The sequence below is a fragment of the Montipora foliosa genome, chromosome 1, assembly GCF_036669935.1.
Source record: "Montipora foliosa isolate CH-2021 chromosome 1, ASM3666993v2, whole genome shotgun sequence".
NCBI classification, from domain to species: domain Eukaryota; kingdom Metazoa; phylum Cnidaria; class Anthozoa; order Scleractinia; family Acroporidae; genus Montipora; species Montipora foliosa.
In genome coordinates, this window is record NC_090869.1 from 27,293,148 (window position 1) to 27,305,647 (window position 12,500).

General features: G+C 38.4%; 1 protein-coding gene across 1 annotated transcript in view; it reads left to right on the forward strand.

Annotated features, from left to right (window-relative positions):
- Positions 1-12,500, forward strand: part of LOC137995637 (uncharacterized) — a 19,731-nt gene that overhangs the window by 1,421 nt on the left and 5,810 nt on the right. Inside the window, exons 3-7 of the mRNA XM_068841166.1 lie at positions 6,017-6,200; positions 8,837-8,892; positions 10,987-11,103; positions 11,702-11,772; positions 12,227-12,276. Coding sequence (XP_068697267.1) covers positions 6,017-6,200; positions 8,837-8,892; positions 10,987-11,103; positions 11,702-11,772; positions 12,227-12,276 — 478 coding nt within the window. The remainder of the gene's footprint in view (positions 1-6,016; positions 6,201-8,836; positions 8,893-10,986; positions 11,104-11,701; positions 11,773-12,226; positions 12,277-12,500) is intronic.

A 12,500-nucleotide genomic window follows, 5' to 3' on the forward strand; every position in this document is an offset into this window, starting at 1 on the left:
CGACTGTCGGCCAACAGTCGGCTGATTGTTGCCCAACTGTCGGCCGACAGTTTGTGTTATGTTTGAGGCCAAAGTGTTGGCCGACTGTCGGCCGACTGTCAGTGACCTGTTGGCAACCTGTCGGTAACGTGTTGGTAACCTGTCGGCGGGGCAAACTAAAATGATCGTAAGCATTTACTTGTCTATTGCTTCTAAACTACGCGAAAAGTATGAGTAAAAAGAGTCACAGTTGTGTCATTTATTAAACTTGAAATTGGAAATAGCAATTCATCCCAAACCTGCAAGATAGAGAATGATGTTAGCAAAACAAATGCACAAGGTAAACATCATTGATACATACATGACATACCATAAGATACCATAAGATACCATGTCGAGTCATACATCACCATTACGGAATGTTATGTCACGTTAACTGCTCGTTTTTACCACAATTTTTTCTTTTTTCTTAACCTGTCGGTAACCTGTTGGTTAGCTGTCGGTAGATTGTCGGTAACCTGTCAGCCGACAGGTTTTTTGGGGAGCTCTTCTTCACAATTACCCACTTATGAAACCCCTATAAAGCAGTCGAGAGAATTGATTTATTCTGTCCACACCCTTGCTATTTTCAAGTTTAGAGGAATGAACACAAAAAAATAAGGAGCTAAAAGCAGAGATGTATCCAGGTTTTCAAATTTGGGGGTCCTCTGGACCCCTTTTTGAAAAATTTGGGGGTCCAGCTAATTAATATTTAAGAATTAATATGCGATCTATTGCCTCTTAGTTGCTGCTGCAGTACCCTTTCAGATTTCTAATTGCAAAAAAATAAAGTCTTATCCCTCCCAACGAATATGTACTTAAAATTGTGCCTGTTGATTCATCGATCAAAGTGTATGGGCTGTCAAAGCTCCATCGATCACATCTGAAAACGTCTCAAGGAATCAAATCCATATATGCTGTAGGAACTGTTGACTCCAGTTGATAAATGATCTAGATCTCCACAGCAAAAAAAAAACAGAACTGAATCTCAATTTTCCGTAAAAGAGCATCATTTATTTTAACTACACTTGAGGTGTAATTTAGAAACAAAAGAGTAAACAAATGTAAGCGATCAATACACAGTTCATCGTCAGCCTGTGCGGCCGTGACTTCGCCATGGCCAATGTTAATAACCAAACGATTTAATACATTCAATTTTTATGTTTAACACGTTAATTTTAACACTAACTCCGAACAAAAGTTGGATGATTTGCAAAACAGACAAGTTACGTGCAAAACAAGAACCGAGACGATGACACGTGGGGGCCTGGAATTAATATCAACAGGGTCGCACAAAACAAAAATTTAACATACTTTGCCTTTGGATTCTCTGTCATTTCAATCACGATAAGCAAACTAATGCTTGAAATTCACTTGGAAAGCATGCAACAAACTGAACTTCGACTGAAATGTTTTATTATCACTGGCAGCAGATCGAAAGTGTCGCCGATTGTCTCACGTATAAAACAGCTCAGATCATGTCACGCAACATGTGCGAATTCAAAACTGAACTTATGAAGCTGGACATAATGGTTGACAAAATGAAATTATTCGACTACAAAAATCCGAAAATAACAGGTTACCTTGAAATTTCAGGAACTCAATCATTTCTCCGATTTGAAAATGGGAATGTTTAATTCCTTGTGAAATACGGCGTTCGCATGTTTTTTCTGGCGTTCGTAATTTGCATAAATATTCAATTTTTTTCTGCGTCCAACTGGACCCTTTGTTCGATATTCTATTCTATATTATATGGAAAACGAGTGCATCCCAGGACACAATGACGCACTCTGAATACATCTCTGTAAAAGCATACGGTAGCTGGGAGTGAAAATATCGCATGCCAGGAAAGTAGTCTTTCACAGGTGTTGATACTAATTTTCTCTAATATTTAAAGAACAATTTACGTGTGTCATGCTAAGCACTACAAAATAACGTGATTGTGGAAACATAAATTAAATGGAAAACAGCATACTTCTAGCCCATGGCTGTACTCAACTAACTCAACTTTATTAATTTTCTCTAAAATAGTTCATGGCCATATTACCTGTACCATAAAGACTTGTGTATAAGCCGCACTCCCAACTTTGAAGCATGATTTTGGAAAAAAAATAAGAAGTACAAAAAAGCACTCTTGTAAAAAAAAAGTAGGGCATTTGTTTACAGATGTTAACAATAAACTTGACCAAAACTAATATTGTGTATTTCTAGCGACAGTAATAAGTTAATCAACTCTGAAAATACCTTTTAAATGATTTTTTTTAATTAATCAGTTTTCCTGTTCCCTGTGACTGAAACAGTTGTCTTCATTGCTACAGCCCACAGTTGAAATGATTTAACAATAGAATTTGCACGAAAAAAGTGCTGGAGAACGATGCAAAACGTTTGCTTGGTAACCACACAGTCATTTAACAAGGGAAGTCTGGACGTGGAAATGTTCGCTTTCACATCAGCTGTTGTGTGGATATCATGTTTTTTAAGACGTATGGAAGCCATCGATCAGAGAAAAACCTGTTGCTAAATGAGAGTTTATCAACCCCATAGACAAACTTGCCGTGAAAGTAGTGAAGGGCAATGAAACAGTTGGATAGATAGATAGATAGATAGTTTATTCACCTTAAAAACTTGCAGCCAAAAGCTGAATTAAATTTGCGGTAAGGCTTACAAATACAAAATTTACAACTGCGCTTAACTACAAACTAATTATAGGACTTATACTACATAAAAATTGTTAAAGAATCACACATTTAAAAGCATGCGTCAAATTCCTATATACAATAAGAAACAAATTTATATCTAGTTCTCAGCTACTATAAACAAAACTTAAAAGAAAACTATTCTTGCATCTTTCAGTTTTACATTTCGGACGAATAAATGTTCTTTTTTCTCTCAGATAGCAGCTTGGTTGGTATCTACTTGGGAGTAGTTTGTGAAGACTGTGAGATTGATTTGCACATATTTCATCGAACAACTTTGCTGCAATTGACTCTCTTCTATCATACAGTGTTGAAAGTCCAGACAGCTCTAGAGCCTTAGCATACGATAGTTCAGGGTAAATAATCTTCATAGCGCGTTTTTGAAGTCTTTCTAGGTCTTCGCTTAGATAACTTGGTAGAGCGCGATGAAAAACTGGGCTGCCATACTCCAGAATAGAGCGAATGCATGTAATGTAAAATAGAAGAAGCTCTCTTGTGGCTACATGCGATTTCTTAAGCTGTCTAAGAAAATATAATCTTGTTGAAACTTTCCTAACTAGTTCTGACACATGGACATTCCATTTTAAATCACTGCTTATATTGAGTCCTAATAATTTCACACTGTTCACAGTCTCTAGGGTCTGACGGTTCACCCAAATAGGGTCAAACTCTGGTTCGTTTTTTGCAAAGCTAATCCTAAGCTCTTTGCATTTTCTTTCGTTTAACTGAAAACCGTCATTCCTTGCTTGAATAGCAAGATCGTCTACCATTTGCTGAATACAGCTCTTTTGCCCTTTAGTTATTACCTCAGAGATTGTGGTATCATCCACATATTTCCACATCTCTGCCTCTCCTGCTTTCAAATCATTAATCATTATTAAGAATAACCACGGCCCAAGCTTTGTCCCCTGTGGAACACCGGCCGGAATGTAACGCCATTCGGAGAAGCAGTCTTGGGCGAGTTTAACTCTCTGTCTCCTATCCGATAAAAAGTCAACAATCCAGCATAATATGGGGTTCGGAATATCGTAATCTGAAAGTTTATGCACTAAGAATATTATTATGGTCAATAAGATCGAACGCCTTACGGAAATCAAATAAAACCGCTCTAATCGCGGCCGAGTTCCCATCAGAGCTGACGTGCCAGTTATGGATCATGCTGACAAGGGCGTGCGTAGTGCATGATTTAGGTATTGTCCCATATTGCCTTTTGTCGATTTTTTTGAGCACGGCGGGCATCACAAAGTCATGAACAACATAATCTTCTGCAAACTTTGAAAGAATAGGCGTGAGGGAGATAGGGCGAAGGTGCTTGTTGACGTCTTGGATAGGTCTTTGTTTGGGGACAGGGACAATATCTGCCTCTTTCCAAGATAAAGGCAACCGGCCTTCGCGAAAGGAAGAATTCATGATATCCATGATGGGTGGCGCCAAAAGATCTGCATTCTCCTTTAGAAGCCATCCGGGAATACCGTCCGGTCCTTGTGCCTTGGCTGGATTAATAGAGCATAACTTTCTAAAGATAGAAAACTCTGATAGCGGTGGAAAATCATCATTCATAGTTCTGCTCGAAGACACAAAGGCGTCCCCTCTAAATGGATTGTGGGTAAGCGGTACAAAGACCTCCATTGGGGCTAGGAAAGTTGTGTTAATGTGGTTTGCAAGATCATCTGCTGATAGACCACGAGCACCTTCTAAGTGATGAACGGACTTTAAAATATTATCACGTGACCCAGAGGGCCCTTCCATTCCACTGAGTCTCTTGATTTCGCCCCACCACTTAGCTGGGGAACACCCCTTTAGGTGTTGCACTTTACATTCGTAGTACTTCGCGCGGCATCTTTTGCGTTCTCGGTTAACAAGGTTTCTCAGGTGGTTAAACTCCGCTCGGTCTCCTCGGCCTAGGGCCTTTTGTCGCTTTCGAATCAAGTTCTTAAGCGTGGAATTTATCCAAGGTGGTTCCGTTCGATGAACAATTTTAGGCTTCATCGGCAAAACGAAATCAAGGCCAGTTTTGATGATCTTTTGTAACATCGACACCTTTTCTTCGCAAGTTGTCATAGCTCTGATCACCGCAGTAACATCGACTTCATTGAGATACGTTCGCATTGCAAGACGGTTACTAGGTCGTAGGTCCCTTGAAATAACAGTATGCATTGATTGCGATGTCTTAGCCCTTTGCTTTGGCTGTACTTCAACTGAGCTATGATCTGAAAGACCAAAAGCGGGACGTTCAACCGGAGTGTCGTAGTAATCCTGAAGGTTGGTGAGAATTTTATCGAGAGTGTTTTGCCCACGAGTAGGGAAATGTACAATCTGCTTCAGGTTGAAGTTTGATTTGAGCCTTGCGTCGTTCAGATGGTTGAAGTCGCCGAGTACCAAAAGACCGCAATTTGGGTATTTAGACTCCAAGTCCATTAAACATTAATTTTAGTCAAATAATCCAACATCATAGAATTGATGGCCATTTGCCTCGCGAGTTCTTTGGAATTAGATGGTATTTTCTTGCACGTAGTGGAGAAATTAGTGTTGAGGTGATCGGTCATAGACAACATTGTGAGCAGCTATGCGGAGGAATGGAGATTCCATGCCAGTTGGAGTTAAACTGCTCAAACAATTTAAGTGCAAATCAAATGCTTGAAAGAACTACTGGTGAGCAAGATTCGGGTTTAGAACCTGAACATGCAAACAAACGGCTCCTTAAGGAACCACCACTTCTTCCGCAAGCAGTGATCAACAACAGGTTTCAATACGTTTAATCTTTAGTTACTGAAGGTTTTCAGTTCAATTTGTGACCCTTACAAGCCAGTTTACTCCCTCTGAAAGCAATGGCCTCGCGTATAAACCGCACCCGCGATTCTTGGCCCAAACCTTAAGCAAAAAGGTGCAGCTTATACACGAGTCTTTACGGTATATTTGATCATTTAACAGCTACATGTATTCGCCAAAGGTGAGGTGAATATCAGTCCGACATTCACTGTTAATTCAATTATTTGAAAAATATGCATTTTCTTTAAACTATTAATTTCTTCGTCTGTCAACTCGACAAAACGGCCTGCAGCCATTTTGAAAAAAAGTGTTTAATTGATAGGTGTTTAATGCATAATAATTACCTCAAGTGCAACCAATCAGTTCAGAGAAGTTTCATTAATCACCTATGTAATTATACTAATCAGTAATGAAGGAAATATGAGTTGGACAAACCAAACCAAGAAGTTGAAATGAATAGTTATTTGCCTTCAGTTACAAACAAGGTGATTTGTTATATGCATTATGCATTCTTTTCTTTTGTACTCCTTTAGGGTGCGGTCACTGCAAGGCCCTTGCACCAACTTATGAACAACTAGGGGAAGCATTTGCCACTTCTGATGATGTAGTGATAGCAAAGGTTGATGCTGATAGTGATAAAACTCTTTCTTCAAGATTTGGTGTCTCTGGCTTTCCAACTCTGAAATACTTTCCCAAAGGAAGTACATCTGCTGAAGAGTGAGTTGGGTGTTTGTATTTTATTCTCTCACACTGAATGCCATTTGCCTGCCTCAAAAGAGTGCAACCGCATACTATTGACAGCACTTTATTAACTCACCTACCAACCATCAACAGAATTGACAGAAATGGAATATCAAGGCAAATAACCCAGCTCATAGACAAAACAAAGAAAATGGCCGTACTACAATCTGTCAAACAAGAGAAAGAAATCATTTTGGACTGGCTGAGGGGTGGGAAAGCTTCTGCACTAATGGCAAGACACAAAAACTGAATCATGTGACTGAACGTGAAAACAGATACAGTGCCGCTCGGAGATAAGCGAACAACGCAGACGCAAAATGAACGCACGCGATACGCGTATACGCGTTTTTTTTTACGCGTCTAAAATTGCGTATCGTATACGCGTTTGTGCCTTTGTTATTCATAACCATAATTAATAACCATAATTTTGCTGTTCCTGCATTGTTTGCGGAAACAAAAGAATAAATTGCGTGACTGCCGACAAGTCGAAAATTTGCATACGGTATGTGGCTTTGATTACTGTCAATTTCGATCCGCAAATGCCGCCGATGAAAGCATCCACAAGGCCTTATATCGAAGTTTAATACCCTTTACATGCAGCAAAGGTCTCGAGAGACGAGCGCAATTAAATCAGCAAATTATGACCCGAAAAACCGAAGACATAATTTTTTTCAGTGTTTGCCGTGACGCGGTATTTACAGTCATTTTACGATGACTTTTTGCCGACGCGTGCAAAGTCCAATAATTCCTTGTAGAAAAATCAAATAAATTCGATTGGCATATCATAGAAAGTTTTTAAAAAATCTTTTCTTTGTACTGAGAGCATTTCACTGTTTGAATCAGTGAATTATGTCTCGAATCACATCACGATGGCCTCTCGCCGGCGCGTGCCCAAAATTAACCCAATAATTTTCCTTGCAGAAAAATCAAACAAATGTGATCAGCGCATCATTGAGCCTTTGAAGAAAAAATTTGTGTCTGAAGTGAAAGCATTGTACCCAGCAGGACCGGAGATGTGGATATTACATCGTATTGTCACGTGCCGGCAAAAGTGTGTGATTTCACTGTCGGGCTGAAAATCCACGCCAAAAAATCATTCTTTACTGCTGAATTTACAACAAAACAACTCAAGCTGCAAAATTCTCCGCCTTAAATGAATAATTTCTGTACAAAACTGCTAATGATGAGCCCTTTGCTAAAGAGTTGTGTTGTTAAGTTTAACGAGTGACAGACGCAACGGCCTTGGACCTGAAAGTTGTTTGTTTTTTTTCACCTATCGGTGTGCGTCACGCTTTCCTTAAGTATTCACATCGAAAACGACAAAAGGAGTTAATTACTCAACTTTAAATGATGAATGGCTGTACAAAACCGCTAATGACGAGCCCTTTGCTTATTAAAAGTTGTGTTTTTAGTTTACGACTAGACGGATGCACCGGCACGAAGTTTGTTTTGATAATAATCGCTCTCAACGCTTTCATGTAAATTTCGATGTTAAAAAGGTTCTTGTGTGCAGTTTGTCGCTAGGTTTATATTTATCCAAAAGGAAACTTGATGAATTGTTTTTTTTTTTTTGGCTTTGAAACACAAATATCCAGCCAGAAGTACTTTGCGCCATAAGAATAAGCGTATGGTAAGATTTTTTGCGCACCGACCAGAGCACACGCAAATTATTTTCACATTCACCACACCGCAAACGACTGAGACTAAACAAAGACAAGGCGACAAAAGAAAGACAAAGGGAGAGCTCATAAATACTAATGAGCCTTTTTGCGTATGTGTTGACGCGCATCCGCGTTTTTTTTGACGCGTTTACGCGTTTTGCGTATGCGCGTTTTTTGCGTATATTTTGGTTCGCTTATCTCCGAGCTGCACTGTACTCTGCCTCATACCAGGCCCTCCATTAAGTGTGGAAGAGCTTGATTTCCAGCCTCTTTCACAAGCTCAGCCAGCAAGAAAAACATTTGTTTTATTTTTGTTATCATTATCTGTATTGTTTTTGTTATCATCATCATCATTATTATCATTTATTATTATAATTATTGCTATTACTAGCTTCTTTAATTCTTGTTGGTTGGCCACATCTCAGATATGCTTTAATGTGACTGCGTGATGCAGTTATGAGCTATGCTGTCAGTCGTCATTTGACTCTGTAGCTGCGTGATGCAGTTCGAGTCAAAGACCCACATTTCACCCTTGCTCGCCGTAGAGTCTCCAGTAGCTCAGTGGTTAGAGCATCCGACTAGATCACGGAGGGCCGTGGGTTCGAATCCCATCTGGGGCTCGGGTTTTTTCCGAGTTCCCAGTGGGTTCTATCAACATCTCAGTTCTCATGTGTATATGTAAAACTATCAATGCATCTTAAAAGTTAACACCTACAATCCTATAAGAAATTTGAGAATTGAATTTAGAGTACAATAAAATCTTAACAAAAGGTCTTAGAAGGAAAATGGGTATTGACAGCTAATGAACAGGCTAAGTTGTATTGGTGGTGTTTGGTTGTTTCCATCTCCTTGTGCCAAGTACCTCAATCCCCAGTTCTTTGTCTCAACCTTGTGATGACTAAAACCTGCTTTGATTTAATTGAAATAACTTTTGCTTTCATTGTGTGATAGGTATTCAGGTGGAAGAGACATTAAGGATTTCATATCTTTTATTGAAGGCAAAACCGGTAAGAGGTCTTTAGGAGTACATTTAGATTTGATTACAAGGCTATTACTGATATGTTGTCACATTTTACAGGTGTCTTAATTAAGGTGGCTCAAAACAGTTTCAACGCTTTGAAGACACTCTCTTTTGAACGAATGATGCCACGACACTGTATCACGTAACAGCATTGTTATGGTACCACATTGAAACAATTAACGATTATTTCCGAACAAGAAGTGGTCATTATTGTTGGGAATGGGAAAGCCCAGCAAAAACTCCCTATATTTTTGATTTACATTTAGTTGCTCATATCTCAAAACCAAACTTGGTGACAACCTTTTTTTATTGCTGAAAAGTGATCATAAGGCCAAGATGACATTTTTGGCAACGTTTAAAACCTCTTTACTGCAGAATCAGAGCCAATTAAAAAAAATCATAGAATTGAGGTGGCTCTAAATCCACTGTACATATTTTTTTTGTGGTAGTGCATTGTGAGTGCACTGCACACTATGTCATCGGGTTGTGAGAGCGTGAGAGTATTAGAGTGTAAGTCCATGTTGGCAGTAGGCCTGCAGCGCGTGCATAAATCACGACAATAAACAGGTCTGTTGGAAGCATGCTTGAATTTCAACAAATCAGCCCCAAAAATTGGCAAGAATTTGTGACGCTAATGAATGACAAAGCCGCTTCTATTTCCAAAACAATGGAATTACCTGGTGATAAATAACTCATCTAGGAGAGTGAATTTTTGACTTTGCAGAAACAATGGTCAACCTCAAGAGTTGTGGTGAATTCGCACATTTCTTGTCAAACTTTATAACACTTTTAACAGAAAAGAAAAACAAAAACCCAGTGTCTTACCATCACTTAAAGTGTCACAGGTGTATCCTTTGTTTCGTGAGTTGTTAGCCGAACACGCAAGGAAACATGAACACAGACAGCCACTGAAATTGATGTCACTTTCGATTTTGCGATTTACTTGTGAAGCCAAAAGTACAATAGAAAAATTGACATTAGCAAAAATCTCTCAAAATGTTTTTCAGTGAATCATGGCAACTTTTTATATTCATAGCACAAAATTTATTTTGTTTTCATGTTGTAAATTTTGTTGCTAATGGCAATTTTTTTTATTCTTGATGGACTCTACCTAAATACTTCCTTCTGCCCTTCCTAAAAACTGTGTATCAATAATATTTATTTACTTTGGCTTTGCATCAATCTTTGTTTTGCATAAAGAAGGCTAACAAAATCTGTACCTTGCTTTGTTCGCATTTTTGAGCATGAGAATAGAATTTTCGGTCCTATGTTTCTGACAGCAAGTCGTATATTTTGAGGTCTCCCATCCAGATACTGGAATGCTGTCAGATGCTCAGAGTATGCCACTTAAACTTGCTGTGAAAAAGAAGTTGGAGGGAACTTCATGTCAGCTTCAAAGCCAATGTTTCTTGGTTCCCTTTTATTTTCTTTAATCTTTCTGAGTTTAGTATTTATTTTATTATTACCCCGGTAGTAACCACATGTCTTCTCAGGGGGCTATTTAGCTAAGACATCTATCATAGCATTACATGTTTAATAATGATTTACGATACAAAAACAATGTTGTGTACTATTTGTAGTGCTACATTGTACATATTATGCAAAGACAACTTGAATCCCCTGGAAAACAAAACACAGCTCAGTTGACATTAATTTTATGGAATAAAGCACTGTGTCAAGTTACTGCACTACCACCTGTATGCAATGCATGCCTTTTTTTTAACTTTGCAGAAAGTTTCATCTTGCCCTTTTGATTACTCTTCAGAAATAAAAAATGAGGTCCTCGAGTTTGGAATGGGGAGGGGCGCTGTGAAATTTCATCCCCATTCTCTACACAGCTTCACCGCTTGTTAAGTTGTCTCTGCCACCAACAATACCACCAGCTACGCAGGGTATAGAAAAGTGGGCAAAACAATTCTCCCCAAAAGATACAACTATTTTCAAATGCCTCATCGGTGACAAAACAGGAATTGAATGCACCTCGCTAATCCTTGATTACAGCTAGTACTGTTCAGTAACATTATTTTGTATTACTGTGACATGTGTGTCACTTTGTTTTACATCAACTTTGTTTTGTCAGGTGCCAGAGCTAACAAGGCTGTTTTCAAGACTAATGTAGTAGATTTGGATTCCTCAAACTTTGACTCCATTGCTTTGGACGAGACAAAAGACGTATTGGTTGAATTTTATGCACCATGTAAGACTTTATAGCGCTGTAGATAAGTAAACTTTTATCTAGAATCATTTTGAAACTTGGGTTTTTTCGAAAGCAGCCATGAGAAGTTCATGAGAGGATATGATCAAATTTTTGTTAAACACGAAGACCCACTATAAAAGGCATGTGGATGATTAATTTTGTTAACAACCGTGGATGCATACTGAGCTCTGTGATAATTATTTTGTGCAATGAAAAGGCCCCTAACACCAATGTGTCTGTAATAATTATGCGATGAGACGTTATCTGCTGTTCTTTTTTTAAATTCCCAGTCACTTTTCTCACCCTGGTAATTTTAAGGCTTCCATCTCTGTATTTCTGTTTGTTGATTGCCATTTTGGATTATCAGTTATGCTTTAATGATTCCAAACAAAAACAGAGGTTTGAAGTAATCCATTTTAAAGTGTGTGTTTGTGTAAATCTACTGTGTATATCACGCATACACACCTACATGTATTTTACTTCAGGTTGGTTCCCTAGACGAAAAATCAAGTTGTTTCTGACTACTCTGCTATTAATTGTAATTAATTTTTTCTTAAGAGACTACAAATTTTTTGTTCATCGGTTTCTTATTTTACAGGGTGTGGACACTGTAAGAGGCTTGCTCCTACATATGATCTTGTTGGTAAAGCTTTTAAGAACGATCCAAATGTAAGCCATTTATTGTGTTCAGGAATGTTTCAACTGTGACTTGCTTTGAGGAATGTCCTACATTTCAAAGTAGCAATTCAAAAGGTGGGTTCCTTCTGCAGATACCAGAGAAGAAATTACATAAAACAAGAGAAAGGAACGACAGAAAACAAAACAATTCCAAATAGACCAATTCCAAGTGACCAAAAATAGAATGCTCTCTAGTACCTGCAGAAAGACCCAAAAAGTGCCAGCCTTACTAGCAATTTTTCTATTGCATACATTAGATAAATACGATAAATACATGTAGCAGTTACGCAATGGGGCAATTAGTGAAACTTTCACCTGCCATGAAATCATGCACAACTCTGTCACCCCGGCAGCCACCCTAGAAAAAAACCTTTATGAACTGTTTACATGTACCTTAGACTAGTAATTTTGCAATTAAATGTATAAAATCATTACTACCTTGTAGTGTGTTGTGGCCAAAGTGGATGCTGATTCAGAGAAGGACTTAGGAGAAAGGTGAGTGCTGGTATTTGTAATCAGTCTTATATTTCCTATATATAGGACATTTTTAAATTGAACATTTTTAAGGTGGCTCAAACCAGTTTCAACACTTGAAAGAAACGTTCTTATTAGAAGGATTGACACTACAATACTTTCACTTAACAGCAATGTTATGGCACCATATTAGACACCAATGATTGATAAAGAAGATTAGGTCATATTTGCAACGTAAAGGGTTA